The sequence below is a fragment of the Sinocyclocheilus anshuiensis genome, unplaced genomic scaffold (assembly GCF_001515605.1).
Source record: "Sinocyclocheilus anshuiensis isolate Anshui unplaced genomic scaffold, SAMN03320099.WGS_v1.1 scaffold2806, whole genome shotgun sequence".
Taxonomy (NCBI): domain Eukaryota; kingdom Metazoa; phylum Chordata; class Actinopteri; order Cypriniformes; family Cyprinidae; genus Sinocyclocheilus; species Sinocyclocheilus anshuiensis.
This window is the reverse complement of record NW_015542896.1, coordinates 290290-309180: the sequence shown is the minus strand read 5'-3', so window position 1 is coordinate 309180 and position 18891 is coordinate 290290. Positions and strand designations below refer to the sequence as shown.

Below are 18891 nucleotides of genomic sequence, written 5' to 3'. Positions count from 1 at the left end.
TCACAATTTGAGTTGAATTACTGAAATAAATGAACTTTTCCACGACATTCTAATTTATTGAGATACACCTGTATATTGCACAGTTTTTATAAATAATAATAATTTTACACATGAACTTTAAGAATGAACTATGAGCAGGGACTTTAAAAATAACAATAATAATAATATAAATAATGTAAATATATAATTAATAATTAATAATAATTGTATTACTGTAGAACAATAATTATAATTCTTTTATCTTATTATATTATTAATTAAAAAAACAATGCTATAACAATAATAATAATAATATATTATTATTATTATTATTATTTATTAGCCTGACAGGAAAAATGAAGTGGCTACAGTAGTTGTACAAGTGCATTAGAATGAGAAAGCTTCATTGATTCTTTTCCAGAAATTGGAATAAATTAAAATTTTGTTTTCATGCTAACATAGTCATTTACTGCCTAGCATTTTAACTGTGCAACAAATATAACAATCAAATGTCATCACTTCCATATTGCATTTTGTTTTCAAAAATGTTGGGCAACTCATATAAGGCATCTGTGGGCAGTGTGCCATTTCAGAAGCACATTTTTTAAGCCAGCAGCATCCATTAATAGTGACCTTCAGTGTGACAAGAGGTTATTGACCTAACAATGGTACTGAGGGCTTAGCGAGCAGACGCACACTCAACAATATTCAGCACACATACACACACAGGCTTCCCAAGATAGCACAATACAGCGCCAGGCACCCGTTCTTTTCTTTTCAGCATTTGGCAGCCTTTCAAAAGCGATCCATTCATATGACTCATTTGAAGACACTCTTCAGTTCTTTCATTCTGTGCTCCTCTCCTCATTTTTCAACCACTTCTGCTGTTTCTCTTTCTCCCCCCCGTCTCCTCGGCCCCTCAGCCGCCCTCTTGAACTGTCACTCTCTATAATCATCTGGGCACATAATCAGCAGCATTTTTTTTTTCTACAGGCTTCATTAAAATTGAAACACACAATTTGTAGTGACAGAGCAATGACTGGGGAATAACCATCGGTTCAGAAAAAGAATGATGAAAGGTGCTCTGCTGAGGACGTGATTGCACAAAACTCAGTAAGTCATTAAATGAGAAGACTTTTTCAATGCAGCAAAACACAAAGATTTCCGAATCCGTTTATAGAGACAAAAAACACTAAAAACAACAAACCACCCAACAGTAAAAAAAATAAATTCAAAGACCTCAAAATGTAATCAACATAAAATGGTACCGCACTCCTTTTAACCCATGTAATGTGACATACACCACCATTCAAAAGTTTTTTTTTTGAAGGAAATTAATCCTTTTATTTTAACGAAGATGCATTAAATTGATCAAAAGTGACAGTATAGACATTTATGTTACAAAAGATTTCCATTTCAAATAAATGCTGTTTTTTCCCCACGTTTTCTACATTGAAAATAATAATTAATATTTCTTGAGCACCAAATCAGCATATTAGAATGATTTCTGAAGGATAATGTGACACTGAAAACTGGAGTAACGGCATCACAAGAATAAATTACATTTTAAAATAACTTCTCTATTTTAATTTGTAATAATATTCCACAATATTACTGTTTTTACTGAATTCTTGATCAAATAAATACAGCTGTGGTGAAATTTCTTTCAAAAACGAAAAAAAAAAAAAAATCTTACTGACCTCAAACTTTAGAACAGAAGTGTGTATTCAAGTGAAATAAGATATTCAACAGAGAAAAACAAAATGAAATGTATGGTTGGACTTTTTTATCCTATGGGAATTGATGACTGTGACGAGTAGGGGCGGGGCCGAGAGCCGTGGGAACGGAGCGAGGCCGGTGGAGTAATTGATAATGAGCGACACCTGCACCACTCACCGGTCTCGAGTCCCACGGAGGAGCTCCGGAAGGATAAAAGGAGGAGTTACGACAGTGAAAGACGAGAGAGGACCAGGCCTGGACTCCACCGGCCTCGCTCCGTTCCCACGGCTCTCGGCCCAGCCCCCACTCGTCACAATGACATTGTGAAGTCATCCATACCTTACCACTCCATACAAAAAGTTTCTTTGGAATGACATTTTGAACAAATTCAGAAAGTAAATAGTGTAAATTTTGATGTCATGTTACTTAAAAGGTGAAGAGTGTAATTTCTGGGGCAACTTTTTCCATTTTTTCCACTTTTGCTCTGTTGAGCAATGTTTTGAAAGTAGCACAGAGTGGTAAAATCAAACTTTAAATGGCTTAAACTATTGACTTAAACACTCTGCACATTTTACTTAAAATATATTATGAGAAATAAATCTCAATGATTCTTACCTGATTCTTTGAGAAAAGTGCATTTCTGGTAAACAGATGAGCGCAAGCTGGGTGCGCGAACATTGTAAAGACGGGCCTTCTCAATGCGTCCGTCAAACACTCGCAGGAGGGGTTCTTTCTCCTCCCACTGAGACATGATCTTGTTGTCGATGAAGGTGGCAAACATTTGCGTTTCGATGAAATGCGACAGGAAGGGCAAGTACGGTTCCGGCTGATCAGAAAGGAATGAGGCCTGAAGAGAAATCAAATGAAAGAACTCAGAAATGGATGTACCTTCTGAAACTTTTGATGAAAACTTTGGTACAAGAATCGGATTTGTTTTGCTAATATTTTGTGCATCTTAAAGTGTGTAACATATCAATTACCTTGTCAAAGTTGTGCATTTGCTCTCTATTGGTCAGCCAGGACTCCAAATCTGGAGAGTTCTGAATCACAAACGACTCGTAGTCTGCAAACATTGTCGCAAAGCGCGCAGCAAACACCTCCCTCAGCTGCACGTTCAGTTTAGCGTTCCTCAGCTCCTCTTCCTCAGCAGGAGACCTTCCTTCCACACCCTCCTCCCCTGCTGCCAATGCCTCCAAACGGGCCACTTTCACCCCAGTCCTTTTGGCCAGAGCCTGCAGACGCTCCAGAGTCGGGTTGCCCTGAAGAAGTTCCAGCACGTCCAGCGCCTCTCCACCGAGGTTTCCGTTCCTCCTGTCATCCACTAACTCACTCAGGGATGTGCTCTTCAGCTCCTTCTCCAGCGTGGAGGTCTGCATGCTGACAGCTGGTTCAGGGGAGGTGTTGGCCCCCTCAGGAGACAGACCAAAACTTAGCAATACCTCACCGAGTTCCTGGATGAATTCGGTCTTGTTGGGGAACTGAGGGAATTCTTCAGGCAGCTCGATGTAGTGGTTGTCAATGTCAACAAAACACAGGTTCGCCTGAGGAGAGAAAGGTGCCATGCGAATTAACATTTACGCTTCAAGCCGCACATTTCAATCTGAAAAGGTAAGAGTTCAAGTTGTTTTATTAAATGTCATCAGGCTGATTTTTGTGTAATTATACTTCAACCTGTAGTATAACTCAACAATAACCAATAATGCTGTGACAAAGGAAATTGATGTTTGCGTGTCTGTGTATATGGGTCAATGACAAACAAGAGTGTTTTGAAGTAAAATGTGTGGCCAAACAATGAGTGGCATTGCGTGTATTTTGGTTTTAAAAGCAGACAATTTGGATCTCGGTTAAAAAAATAATATAGTAATATAATAATAATAATAATAACCTAGCCAAATAATCGCTACATTAACATGAAGATTACATTATAAGCCAACTTCATTCTGATGTGCCAAACAAAGCACATGTCCAAAACACAAATCCATGCTGGGAAATTACAGTATTCAAACACACACGCACTGACCCAAAGCTGCAATAGCATATCATCAGCTGTACTGACCTAATAACCAAACCCAATATCTGGAATTAGGGAAAATCAATCCAGTGTATCATCCAAAATCTCACTGTGTGACACATTGCTGTTCAGTCACATGCAGTGCAGCTCATGCAGTGAAAATGCCCTCAAGAGAGAGTGTGTGAGCGTGACCTTGTTGCTGTAAAAATAAATCAGTCAAGCAGAACTGTCCGTTCTGTCAGGCCACAATGCTGACAGCCTGTCAGAAAGAAGCATTTAGGCCAGCATGCATGTGTTTGACTTAGCTAAATAAAAATATGACATCTTTTTTCCTATTAATTAACAATTTGGGTTCGTTTTTATAACTGTCTTCATCTCATATGAGTGTATATAATTTTGAAATTTGTGTCAGATTTCTTTATATGTAGTTTTTTTAATGTCTACTTTTGCACTGCTACAAAAACATGAGCGTGGGCATACAGGTTTGTGCACATGTACGTTTGTGTTATACTGCATACACGCATCCAACACTCATTTAATACTGTTCCCGGTCAGAAGAATCCTGATCTGAAATGGGCAAAGACAATGGACAGGAGCTGAAGCATAATCATTTAACTAAATGTCACTGTGAGCCATCCTCAGAGTGCTGTTATATACAAGGACATATTAGACAACCTGTTTTTGTGGTTTGGAAGCAAGGACAAGGAAACTGTTGAGAGAAGAGCAGCATATTAGCAGAATCCAGCCTCAAGAGATGACTACAGAAACAGCAATCCCAAAATGCCCTGCAACAAGGTCAGTGAAAAAAAGCTGGTGGATAAGGCGAAGTGTAAATAATCATATCATTTTATCATTTATTATATTACTCAATATGTCTGCGCTGTGCATTTAAATGAGTTTTATTTGAGTATTATTTCTAGAGTTTCTACACTACTATTCAAATTTGTTTGTTTTTAAAGAATGAAATTCATACTTTTATTTAGCATGGATGCATTAAATTGATCAAAATTGACAGTAAAGACATTCATAATGCTACAAAAGTTTCCATTTCAAATGAATGCTGTTCATTTGGATGTTCTATTCACTGAATCCTGAAAAATATAATGGTTTTCACAAATATATTAAGAAGCGCAACTCTTTTCAACATTGATAACAACAAATGTTTCCTGAGCACTAAATCAGCATATTAGAATGATTTCTGAAGGATCATGTGACACTGAAGACTGGAGTAATGATGCTGAAAATTCAGCTTTGCCATCACAGGAATAAATAACATTTTAAAATATTTTAAATGTTAGTTTAAATGGTCATAATACAGTATTTAACAATATTACTGTTTTTTTTTTTACTGTATGTTTGATCAAATAAATGCAGCCTTTGTGAACATAAGAGATTTTCTAAAATATTTTAGAATCTTACAGACCCCAAACTTTGAAACATTAGTTTATATACACAAACAGCAAACAGAAACACAAAAATGAATGCAGTAAAAAGGAAACCCATGCTGCTTTTCCAAAATGAGCCATCTCCTCTCTTGTTCCCCTTCGGTCTCGCTCTCGTTGTCATTAGTCTTTTTTTCTGGGTCAGAGTGACTTCAAAGAGAATGCATAGCAGGGAAACTGAATGTTGAGTTACGGAAAATGGGATTTAGGGATGAGGATGTAGGGTAGCCTTGCAGCATCCAGACGGACAAACCATGAATAATTAACCTCTGCTAAGAATTCTGATACAGCACGACACAAAGAAACGAAGGCTCTGAAGCTAATGATACAAGTCAAACATGGAAGCACTGTATTCCTGTATCCCTCGAAGAAATAAGAGGGAAACAAGGACTGCAAAAGAAGAGCCTCATACTGGTTAGGCTATTTTCAGCAAAGGCCTCTGGTGCTTTTTAAAGGCATTGAGGGTGTTCTCATATGCAGATCACCCATCGTCACAAACCAATCCGGCTCCAAATTTATAAAGGCTACTTGATGGATGCGTCCACATCTCAGGGATTTCTAAGAGGCAGTGATAAAATGTGTGAATGTGCAGGTCTGTGCAGATTACCTCTTGAGGCAGCTCTAGCTTGGAGCGGTCCGTGCCCTCTTTGGACTGCAGGCCCATGAGATACGGCACAGGGGCGTCCAGGAAGTGCAAAAGAGAAGCGGGAAGGATCGGCACATACACATGCTGCCACTGGAACGGGAACAGCAATGTTGTGATTCCCTCCGCAACCACCATGAGCCTCTGGTAATCTAGACGTACACAGACAAAAGAAAAAAATATCAACACAACTTCAACTGACAAAATAAATTAATATAAGAAATCATTATACAAGTTTGTTGAAATTAGGCTTTAAAATTCAATTTTTGCCACTAGCAAGTGAATTATTTAAATAAAATTTACCTTAAATGTCTTAACATCCATTAAACTGTATTCAGTATTATGGAAAAATAACAGTAAAAAATAAACAAACAAATAAATAAATACAATTATAAATAATAAATTTAAAAAATAAATAATAAAGGTTCAATCCTAAAATATTTATTTTTAAAGCTACTTTTTGTAATGTCTATTTGAAGCTTTTCTCATGTAACATAATAATGGCTTTTGGGGGTAATTCCTCTGACAAATATGATGTGTGATTAATTAGATTAATTAATCACCACATTGTGTAATTAATTAAGATTAAATTTAGTATAAATACAGCCCTATAGCCCTAGTATAAATATATAATTTTTTGTCAATATAAAAGTTAATTATCTAGTTCTTTTTCCCTACTATACTTGCAAACATAAATGAAACGCATCAGTGAAGATCATAACTATGAGTTATGTTGAAACCTGTTTTAATTAACCAAAGTCCTTTCAACTTGCATTTGGCACGTGACAATGGTTCAATTTGGATCTTGGGATCCAAGTTAAATTAGATGAAAGGCAAATTATCACGTAATACTGTATGGTGGACTTACTAAAACAGGGCAATGTTATTATTAATAGATGTTTCTCATAAAAATCTCATCATTTGTTTATATGGAGAACAGTCAGAGGAATTCATTAGCATGTGTATCAGCTTGTGTTTGCTGAAAAGCATATGTGCTGCAGCAGGGTAATGTAATATTCATTAGGCTCCTCCACATTCACTCAGTCTCCACATCATAGGACCAGCAAAGATGCACTTCCCAGCATCAGAACTCAAATTTAAATGCTTAAATAAGAGATGAACTGATCTGCATACAGTCAAGACTTAAGTCATCAGGGGTGCAAATTCAAACACAAATAGCCTGTAAGCTTGATATAAAAGTGACGTGACATAAAGTGAAGTGACGTGACATGTGGCCAAGTATGGTTACCCATACTCTGAATTAGTGCTCTGCATTTTTCCCATCCAAAGTGCACACACACAGCAGTGAACACTCACACACCGTGAACACACACCCGGAGCAGTGGGCAGCCATTTATGCTGCGGCGCCCGGGGAGCAGTTGGGGTTCGGTGCCTTGCTCAAGGGCACCTCAGTCATGGTATTGAAGGTGGGACAGAGCGCTGTACATTCACTCCCCCCAACTACAATCCCTGCCTGTACGAGACTCGAACCCACAACCTTTGGGTTACGAGTCCGACTCTCTAACCATTAGGCCACAACTTCCCCAAAAGTAGGGATTGTCAATCGGTTAATATATTTAAAACTGTATTTCATTAATTAAACCACAAAATTATTGTGGCATTAAGACATTTAATCTTTAGATAATAAGACATTACAAGTCCAAAAAGTCTATATATTATTTGGAAACACTACATTACTGTAATAAATAAATATATATTTATTTCTAAACAGATTTTTTATTTATTTTATCATTTAATAATTGTAACAAATAATAAAATAAAATAAAATAAAACCGAATTAAAAAAAAAAAAAAAAAAAAAACGAAAGCAAACACACCCAAGCGAAACCAAATGAATAACAAAACAAACGAAAGCAAACAAAACTAAACAACCAAACAAAAGACGTATTAAAGCGAAATCAAATGAAACAAAACAAAGCCAAGCAAACAGGCAAAACCAAAGGAAAGCAAACAAAACAAAGCGTGACCAAACAAGTATGAACAAAACAAACGAAAGCAAACAAAACCAAACTGAAACAAAACTAAATGAAAGCCAGCAAAAGTGGATGAATCTGGACTAGGCAGGCACAAACAAACAAGATCAAACAAAATGGAAAAACAAAACAAAAACCACATTTCCTAAGCTAAAATTCTAGGTTTCTTACCCTGTGAGTAGAGGAGGATCTGCATCTCTAGTAGGACACAAGTAAAAATCTGCACCAGATTTTCCACTCCCAACAACTGGAAGGCCTCACTCAGTGGGAAATCAGCCAACGGCAGCTCCCCGACACCAGGCCTCTGGCTCAGGATAGGTTCATACACTCCGTGGAACTTTAAAGAGCGTCCGGGCGGTGGCAAAGGTACTTCATAGAGGATGTTGTAGATGTAGCTTTCCAAAGGAAGTGGGGGCGGCTGATGGGAGATGACAGCACGGTGTACTTGGGAAAGGAAACCTTTACAGGCGTGCATGAAGGGCATGAGCGTGATTAGACACATAGCTTTGGACACATACAGAGTGTCGCGAACAGAGTCGTAGCCTTCGCCAGAGCAGCCACAGCTCGTGCGGCCCCCTTGTGAGGAGGAAGTTGAGGAGGGAGACTCAACTTCATCAAGGCTGCTGGCTAAAGAGTCCATACTAGAGGAGGATGAGGACGATGATGAAGGGCAGTTGTGGGCAGATTCATTATGCTCCGCTTGGTGCATCTGGTGTAGCGTCTGCATGGCAGAGCAGATCTGAGGGCTGGTCACCTCCTCGTAGAAGGTGTGAACGAAACCATAAGTGCGAGATCCGTCTTCTCTCGTGATGAGGAAAGAGTGGAACTGTGGGGTGTGACTGTCACGCTGTGTTCGGAATGACAGACCTTTGGGCATGCAGAGCTGTAGAGAAAGAAAGAGAAAATTACTTATTGCTTCAGTAACTACACATTTCTTAATGCTGCCTTCATTGTGCAATTTGATATATGCAGGGTGTCTACTGTTTACATTTCCTACAACAGCATAAAACGAAGTGAACCGTAGCACTCCGCTGAGAAAAAAAAAATTCTGATGAACACAGGAAAAGTAACAAACAGTACCATGTTTTTTTTTTCCTAGACTTATGTTTGTTTGCTGTGTATTGTTATATATGATCTCCAACATTAGCTCCAGCTATTAAATAAAATCAATCAAACTAAAATAAATACAAGTTTATGAGCTTATGAACTGGAGTAATTATTATTGTTATTATTATTATTACTACTACTATTATTATTATTATTTTATTTGAAGAGGTTTTTGGCGCCAGAATAAAGACAGCCAATCACATTATATGCTCTGGATGATGGCTTTTCCTCTTACTCTGCATTACTTTAATGAAAGTACAGTGAGAAATGGCAAGTTATAAGTTGGCTGTTCAATGTTAAAGACATGCAGTTCATTCCTCAAGATTTTACACACATTTAGATGGAGGAAACATTTCAGTCACCCTCTATATCATATGTGGCAGTATGATTTGAACTCCAAAATGCATTTGACCTGACTACATTGATTTAAACTGGATGGCGTAATGATAAACCATTGATCTTTAACTGTTCTTTTGACATCTACTTAATAAACAGACACATGCAAAGATTCAAAGATGCACACACACAACTGATATATGCAAAATATGTACAAGAGGAAGAGAGTATAGCCTATTTCAAACAGATTTACTAAACAGAAAGTGTCTGCATGCATGCAACTTGCATTTTTTCAAACTATAGGTGAGCATTTCACTTTATTATTTACTACATAAAAGATTATAATTGCAAAATATTGTGTTGACAAATAGGTTTACAGTACATTTTCAGCACGTTTCCTAGACTACACAAGGCAAAAATTGGACACTTTTGCACCTATGCTTCCGTTTCGCTCTTATTTACGCAGCACCGTGCTGCTTGCACATGCATTATGAGTTAACATGGTCACCAAAATAAAGTGTCATTCGTGCACCGTCTGAAATAGTAGAGAACTGAAAAGACAGAGAAATGGAGGGAGAGAGAGAGAGAAAGGACAGAGAACAAAAGAGTGCAGGAATGGAAAGAAGATTAGCTAGAAGTGGAATTGAAAAATGAAAGTAATCTCTACGGGAATTTTATCCAGGCCTTGGAGGATTGAGAACTAAAATGGCGTTCTGCGATTGCAAGCTGTCATTCAAGCACTTCTAATGTGTGTGGGTGGATATTTTTATGTGCGAATCTCTGCAGATAAGAGACTGGCCTTAAAAATGACTCAACAGAAACATCATAACGTTGTTTTTTTTCCCCTCAAATTATGTGATAGTATCATGACTGGCAGCGCTGAACACTTCAGGTGTTCCTTTATAGAGCGAGAACACACACAATGAGCCGTTTCCATGCCGACGTAAGCAGAGAGCCTGGGTTGAATAATTGATGCTGGTGTCACTACCACTAAGCATCCGTTTTCGTTTGCTGATGGAAAAAACGACCTTGCATCACGGGAACGATAGGTCAGAGGTTTTCGTTACCTCTGCATGCTCTGGGACAATAAAACAAACCCTTCAGCTGATCACTGCATGCAACTACAGAATGAGTGAGAGTAGGGCTGCACGATAAATCGCATGCGATATTTCCGCTGATAACGGAACCGACTTTCTGACAAGATGCGCGTTAAATATCGCATGCGATTTATCATGCAGCCCTAAGTGAGAGTCTACATGTACACATTATGGCACTCCAAATCAATGCAGATACAGATCTATCTTATGACTAATATGAGAAACAGTGAGACTGTGTGTGGGAACCTTTATTTGTAACAGAAATCAAACAAGTTTAGATGTGTTGGATATGATAAATTTGGCATAAAATTTCACCCTAGTCATCAAGCCTCAGCATGCTCTGAAAGGCACATGTCCCAAACACACTTCAAACAAAACAAACAAAAAAATAAAACAAAAAAAGCACAACATCACAACAAAACAAACAAAAAAACAAGTGCACAAAACAAGAATAATAAAATATATAATGAATAAACAATACAAAACTCAAAACAAACAAAACAAAACAATAGAATGATACAAAAACAAAAAGAGTGAAAAAAAAACAAAACCTTAAAACAAAAGAATGAAACAAAACACAAAATAATTATACAAAACAAGTGCAAAACAAATAGAATGATACAAAACAAAAGAATGATATAAAAAAAAAACAGTTTAAATCACTGCCGGAGGTAATAAATCAAAGGTGTAAACCAAACAGGTAAAAGTGTCAAGTAATGAAGTCACTTACCATGTTAACAGCATCCTGGTCAAATGCGTTGCACTCGATGTTCTTTGGGTAGCGAGCAAGCACTTTGGATTTGAAGGTCCTTTTGAGGGGGCTCTGATCAAAGTTTTCTCCTGCAGAGAGGAAAGGAATAGGTATTAAGGACAGTAAACGCCTGGAAACATCTTTTAAAATATTCATAAGCTTTAAATTGCAAAAGCATCTATGCTATAAGTGTGTCTGAATTCTTATTCATGGTCGTATATAAGAAGAGGTTTGTCATGTGTCTCAGTTACACTGCATTAAACTGATAAAGGTTTCATGGATTTGCCACTAAACTGTGTACCTCAAGGCCTTCTGAGAGGACGGTACGTTATGGAGGCATGCATGTGAACAAGTTGCAGAGGATTTCATTCTTTACATCTACTTAGTTGTGATGAAACTTTCTGTAAGATGTTTACTTAGTTGTATATTTCAACAGTTTCGGTTTATAAAAATCTGGCATATTGCTCACAATTTTCACGCACAATTTCACACCTTCCTTTGATAGCTTAATAACTTGTTAAAACAAACATTGCTGTGACATGATTACTACAACTCTCTCAAGTACGTTGGACAGAATAATCCACTCATATTTACCATTTAAATGTGACCCAGATACGACAGCTGTCTGCGAGGGGATAGTATTGGTCTGAGCAGGATTCCTCACCCTCTAACCTCAACACTAACATACTCACACCCACATCTGGGTTTGTTCTCCATGATCAGCAGCATTCATTTTCCCCCTCATACACCCCATAATAAGAATGTTATAACCGAGTCATGATAGATAGATAAATAAATAAATACATACATGCATAAAAAAAGATCAAATAAAACCTTTCAGTAAATGTACAAAAACTGATGCTGAAAACAGTGTAGTATACTAATTGTTACTATAATATAAATATTTTTCTAATATATACACACAATATCTTTAGGATATAATTTTTTTGAGATTTAAAATGTATTTTAGTGAATCGTAAGCAGGAAATTACATTAATAGTTTGTGGTTTTGCTTTAATAATATTGAATATTATTCATATTTAAGTTTTATACTTTGGTTAGCCACCTTATTTTTCAAGTTAGAACAGATGTGGCCATTTATAAAATTTAATGTGTCTGGCTTCCGGTGTCATTCGCTTCCAGTTATTTTTAGCTGTACAAAACAGCTCGTTATGCTGCTTGAAACTGCAAACTGGTATTTTTTACAATATTATTTTAATGTATTATCTTAATCATAAACACACTAGTTTGTAGCGCACGAAGTTTTTACTGTTTACTGCACTTTGATATTCTTATTATTTCCCTATAGCAGCTACTGAATCGGATGTCTCATACATTCACAGAAAAAATACTTTAGTTATTGCTTTCAAGATTTATTATGTGTCGCTTTCTACCATCATGAATGCAACAGTTTCATGAGACACAATTGCTTTTCTGGCTCAGTGCATGTTAGCGTGTCTCAAACAGGCCGACACATGCAGCCCACAGTGTTAGATGAAAACAGCATAGCTTTGACAGCAAAACACAAGCTGGAACATAGATTGGAAATAGTTATGATTAATTATTCATATTTCCCTTATGAGCTGATTCGCTACAGTGCCATGAATGCCACAACAGTGCAGATTACAGGAGCAGACAGTATGTCATGCAGGATTTGGATCTGATGAAAGTTAAAAAGCAGAGATTTAAATCGAATGGATGTGAAGCAAACTAGATAGAGCGCGCAGTTAGCATGAAAAGATAAACAAGACAACTAACTGATGATATTGATGTTACAAGTACATTCTTGAGATGAAAACAGCACTCAGTCACTCTGAATGAGGCAAGGTAATTAATATAGAGTCGAATTAACCATCTAGCTCATGTTTTGTCATCATGTATGAAGATTTTTTACAGCGTGCGTCTGTGCTGTGGGGTGAACTAGCGGTGATTTGGCAGGAGAGACTGTGTGACAGACAGCCCTGGGCATTAGCTAACAGGAAGGGACAGGGAGGAGGAGAAATCTACTAAAGCCCTTTATAACAGAGAGAGTCTGAGGCCGCAGGCATACATGTGAGAAAGACCCCATGAAGTGATAGCAGGAACAGCAGGAGAACAGCAGAAAAACAAGACAGGGAGGGAGTAAGAGACAGTGAGTGTTGCAAGAGAACAGAAACCGATTTAAAATAACAAGCTGAGGCAAATGACCCACATTTAACTATGATGCATATCGCAAACTGAGAGAGAACGAGAGGAAAAGAGGGAGGAAGTAGTAAGGACTGAAAGCTAAATGAAAACGATGACCCCGTTTACACTTGGTATTCCGTCTTGCTTCATTCTGATATGTAGCACCATTTAATCAATCCTTGATGGATATAATGAAGTCCCGTACATTTTTCCTAACTGAACAGCCCATTTCCCTCAGAAATACATCAAATTACAGAAACAAAATGGGTTGCAATTCACATTAATGTGTTCTTAATATGTCCAGTCAAGTCAAGTGGTAGTCAAAACACATGACCACATTACATCTGTATATATTCTATAAAGGTAAATATTCATCTAAATATTAAATATTAATCTCGGACAGCAAATGGTACACTAAAATGAGGGCTTTAAAATGGTTAGAAGCAGCTTCAAAACAAAATAACTACACAACCACAAAAAGTGCATACATTTATTTACACAGAACTGCAGAAACGTCCAAATTCTGGATATTAAACGTATTTATTTTATTTACACATTTGACTGATAAATATGAAAATCATATTAAACATTCTATAACATTAAAATTCTATAATATTAAAATATTAAACTCTTATAATATATTTATTCTAAATTATTAAAAAATAAAATACTATGATTTATTCAATAATATAACATTATATAATGTAATAATAAAATTCTAAAATATTAAAATAAAATAAAAATACATGTCAAAACGTTCCAAAAATTTAATTTCTAAATCATTTAAAACGAATTATTTATTTATACATTTAATCAATAACTATTACAATAAAGTTATATTAAATTATCTATAAAATTCTAATTGAAATCTTCAAATAATTAAACTCATTTTAATTACAAGTGAATTTAAATCACAATATTAAAATGTACAGTATGAAATGTGGATATTAATTTTGAGATTTTGTGATTAGTTTAATATTTGGGAGAAGTGCTTGGTTGTTGGTGATTGTTTTCACTTTTTTGAGCTTTATCCATTAGGCAGTAATGCACTGATGCAGTAAGCAACCTATTTAGTTACAGAATCAGAGACCCTCCCCTCAAAGTCTATACAAGTAGACACAGGGGATACATTTGGGAAGCATATAAATATGAGGTTTAAACAGCAATCTCTCTTGCCTGACCACTTGAGATCAAATCATTTGAGGTGGATCTTAATACCAGGTGTAATCAGGGCCAAAAGAACGAAGGACTGGAAATAAAAATGGAGAAATTTAAGGAAGCTTAGCAGTGAGGGAGTTAATGATGACGTTTACCTGCTGCCACGGCTTCTGGGTCCCTGCCCTGACGATCGGCCTCTAGCCATTGGTACAAAGCTGAGATGGCAAACACACAAACAGACAAACAAAAAGCAAAAATGTCAAACCAAACACAGAAATGGAGAAGCAAACAAAATGGATGCATGACTGAATCCAAAGTGCAATGGCTTTGCAGACACAGACATTGTGTGTGTTATTTTGCAGGCTGGGCAGTGATGGAGGTGAAGTGAGACATGTTTCACAGCCTCTGCTTTGGCGAGCAGCTTGACTGGAGGCCACTCTCTCTGCTGGGACAGAGACATCACGTTGTGCATGACCTGCAAGCACTCAAAGAATATCTTATTGGTGGGTGTTAAAGAAACACAACGAGGTGGTTAAGAAATATCTACATGTGCAACCCACACACATACACACACAGCCTTCAATGCCTGGCTAGCAAGTCATCTTCAATTTGGCCTCAAATAGTATGGATCATCAAAACTGGATGCATGTTTCATCTATTTCTTAAACATAAGACATTTAACAGACACCTATGAAAATCCCAAACCCTGTCAAAAACATGTTTGGGTCTATAAATAAAGGCAAAAATTTTACATAAAGAATATGAAGACTATATATAGGACAACAAATAATTACCCTTTCTCCCCTCTCTGCCATAAAATAAAATAAAATAAAAAAAATAAAATAAAATAAAAAAATAAAAATGTGCATCCATATCCCAGTACTTTATGGGTAATAAACTAAAAATAAATAAATAAACAACAATAATAATAATAATGATTCCTAAAAAACAAAACATACCACATCAGCTAAGTAATATACTTAATGTCATGTACACAATGTTAAAATGCAATAAATAAATAAATGGTCCTAAGAATAGGTTTATTTTATTAAAATTAAATATATATTTTATTTTAGAGAGAAAAACAAGCCAGACGTGCTGTTCTTGAGATTCACCCACACAGGAAGCGACTGCTGTGTCTGCAGTGCTATGAACGGTATTTACAGGATGACTCAGCCTGTGTGTTTCGAACAAACGTCACTGCTGGCTGAACGTGAATCAAACATGAATCAAATCTTTGAACTCACCTAAGATCCTAACTACCTCTGCAATCTGTTAAATCCAGCACCTGCCAAAGTCTTCCTCACTTAATTAACCCATATCACACATTTCCAAAGATGGTGAATGTTAAATGCAAGTCTGCTACTTCTAATTCCAACAAAAAGGACCACACCATGTTTGTTGTACCATGGTATCTCTTTACAGTATCTTTGAGTGCCAATACGCTAATCAACAAGTTCTATAGTGTGTGTATTGCATATACATATTATAATCAAAATCATCGGCGCAGCATTTTTTTCCACGTGTCCATAAAAACAGAACTTTTTCTCCATTAACCCCTGGCAGCAGTGGAAGCGAGTATTGGATGTGTGAGCTTCAGAGACCAAAATCACTGGCCTTGCTCTGAGCACTATTCATTTTAAAAGTGCTGATGGAAGACAGAGAAAGAGCAAGGGACGGCACACAATGTCTCCTGCAGAGCCTTTGTCCATCCTCAACAGCGTTACGTAACTGAGCTCTAGCTATATATGTGTGTGTGTTTCAAGTGTTGAGCGGGCACATTGTGAGCACGAAACATTGAGGTCATTTTCCTTCTCGCGGGGTTTGGGCACAGCTCCACTGTCAGACTCATAACATATCTACTAAAGCTGTAATCCACAACAAGTCCTGGCTTGTCAAAACTTCAATGTTTTATCTTACTGCATCATAGAGTTAAGCAAGAAAACCATTCATTGACATGGTTAGGTATTGAAATTTCACAGGACAAATATGACTTTAATTTGCTTGATGCGAGTTGAAAGCAAGCGAAGGGATGGAATAAGTAGCAAAAGATGAGAGTCTTTCATCTTTAAGATATTTAATGAGACGGTACCAGTGTTTTATTAAGAAAAGAGCCTTGTAACATAGGGAACAATTGTTCAAATACGCACACAAACAACACAAAAAGCTGACTTTTTAAGGGCATGACAAAGTCACACAAGGCTGTCAAGATAATTTGTGTGTAACTCATATCAGCCTGTAGCAGACATTCAGGTCAAAGTTCACTGAGAACTAAACAATTTGTGTGTTTACATTCACTTTAAATTTTCAAAATCTGACAAATCATATCAGTGTTGCCAACTAATTTTCAGAGAAAGTTGCTAAAGGAAGGTTGATTTCTTGCTAAAAGTTGCTAAATGACATTGTGATGTTATTGCGCGATGAAGTCATTGCGTAATCATGACACAAAATTGTCACAACATCAAATCTCAGCAAAAATATATATTTTATACATGTTAATTTAGATTTGTTTGTAAAATTATATGCATAATATAATATTAAAATATAAATAACTGTATTTTAAAATACATTGAATTATTGAACACCTACACATTTTTGAATGATTACAGTTTAAGTGTTTTAATAGCAAGTAAACTAGTAATACCACACATTCTGAACAATTATGCTTTAAGCAGTGTATTAGTAGTTAGTTAGTATGCTACACTCTAAGAAAAGTCTGTAAAAATAGGGCACAATTTAGTACTATGTTAATATGAAAGAATTTTCCGTATTGGTTTTTTACCTGCATTTTATATTACGCATTGTGTTTAACACGCATTGTGTTTTCGGGTTACAGGGTTACAATGGATAATGTCCTGGAAAATTACAAGTATCTTTTCCATTTTTCTTACAGCGTACTAACTGTTCAACAGTCGCAAGTACAAGCTACTAACAAAGTGTATCAAATTAACAATTATTCAATTATTATTATTAAATTGAACAACTGCAAATAGCAGCTAACCCAATTCACGTGTTATGTGTTACACGTGATGTGTGTACTGCTAGGCATCTTTGGTTTCCTTTTTTTTGTGTAATTTGGATGGAAAATGTGTGCCTTTTTATTGTCTGAGTCACTTATCAAAAGTTGCCAAATACATTTAAAAAATTGCTAAATTTGTTGCTGGGTGCTTTTGGAAGAAAAAGTTGCTAGGGTAGTGTGAAAAGTTGCTAAATTTAGCAACAAAATTGCTAAGTTGGCAACACTGCCGCTCCCGCAGAAATATATCTTATCTGGTCCCGCTCCCGCCTGCGACATTCATGTTTTGCCCCGCTCCCGCCCGCAAAAAAGTAATCTATATAGATTTTTTTCAGTACATCGAAGAAATTTACATGAAATGGTTCTGTAACAGCTCCTAAGCTCCACAACATACCAGCATAAACGCTCCCGATAAAATATTTATTTAGGCTAAGCATCAACATTCACAATCACCACTGTTATTTTTTAACAGAAAAGCAAGCATAGGCTGCTGCGTGCATAGTTTGGCATGGCAGAACGCGAGCAGTGCGCTTCCTTTATTATCACTAAAAGCTGACATCTCAGTTAATAGCGATCTCATAAAGCTGTGTTATAACACAATAAATATATGCACAATTAATCTTTTTTAACAGTGTCTACACTTCGTGTGTTAAAATGAGAGGATTCTTGAGCACACAATTTCAGCACTGTGGTGAGTAGATTCTAACTTAATCACCTCTGATTGGCCATTGCGTTCCAGAAATCAACAGCTGAGTCTATGATTGGCTACATTGCGCAACCCTTTAAACACGTGTTATAAATAGAATCTATGCCTAGCTTGCACGTCATTAATTTTAATGTTAATATTAGGTGTTCTTTTTGCTTTTGTGCAACAGATAAATAACAATTTATATGTTTTAGACACTTTATGTTTAGATCATTTCTATTTTGCGGGAGTCCCGCGAATCATTTTATTCTCCCGCATCCCGCACACACACACGAGTCTCTTCCCGCCCGCACCCACACTCGCCCATCAAGGGATGTCCCGCGCCGCACCCTGTTGCGTTGGGTCCCGCGGGAGTGCAGGTCTTCAAAAAGCTCCGTTGATACTATAAAATTTATGTTCTTTGCTCACTTTCCTATATAATTTATTCGTTGTTTGAATAACCGTTGAAATTAATTAATCGGCCTAATGTTTTTCTTAAATTGTGATCACTGTTAAATAGCCTACAGTTTCAGTCTTATTAAAAACATTTTGTGACATGATGACACACATTATCTGGTACTTGCTTAAAAAGAAATATGAAATAATGACATAAATGAATAAATGATTAAATAAATAAAAAGCAAAAGATTTTTTTTTCTGATGTAAGCATCAAAACAATGCGCTACCGTATTGCAACGCATCAAAGCAGTCAATCCAACAGAGTCGAGAATAACTTTAAGAGGTTGCCACCGTTTAGTAAACTGTGGACTAGCTTGGCTCTGCCTGCT

The 18891-nt window shown here is 36.6% G+C and overlaps 1 protein-coding gene across 1 annotated transcript in view; it reads right to left on the bottom strand.

Moving 5' to 3' along the window:
- Positions 1 to 18891, bottom strand: part of LOC107694693 (DENN domain-containing protein 5B-like) — a 42528-nt gene that overhangs the window by 15137 nt on the left and 8500 nt on the right. The window contains exons 2-7 of the mRNA XM_016494388.1: positions 14558 to 14617; positions 11058 to 11167; positions 7959 to 8670; positions 5759 to 5946; positions 2679 to 3239; positions 2314 to 2545 (exon numbers count right to left, since the gene is read on the bottom strand). Coding sequence (XP_016349874.1) covers positions 2314 to 2545; positions 2679 to 3239; positions 5759 to 5946; positions 7959 to 8670; positions 11058 to 11167; positions 14558 to 14617 — 1863 coding nt within the window. The remainder of the gene's footprint in view (positions 1 to 2313; positions 2546 to 2678; positions 3240 to 5758; positions 5947 to 7958; positions 8671 to 11057; positions 11168 to 14557; positions 14618 to 18891) is intronic.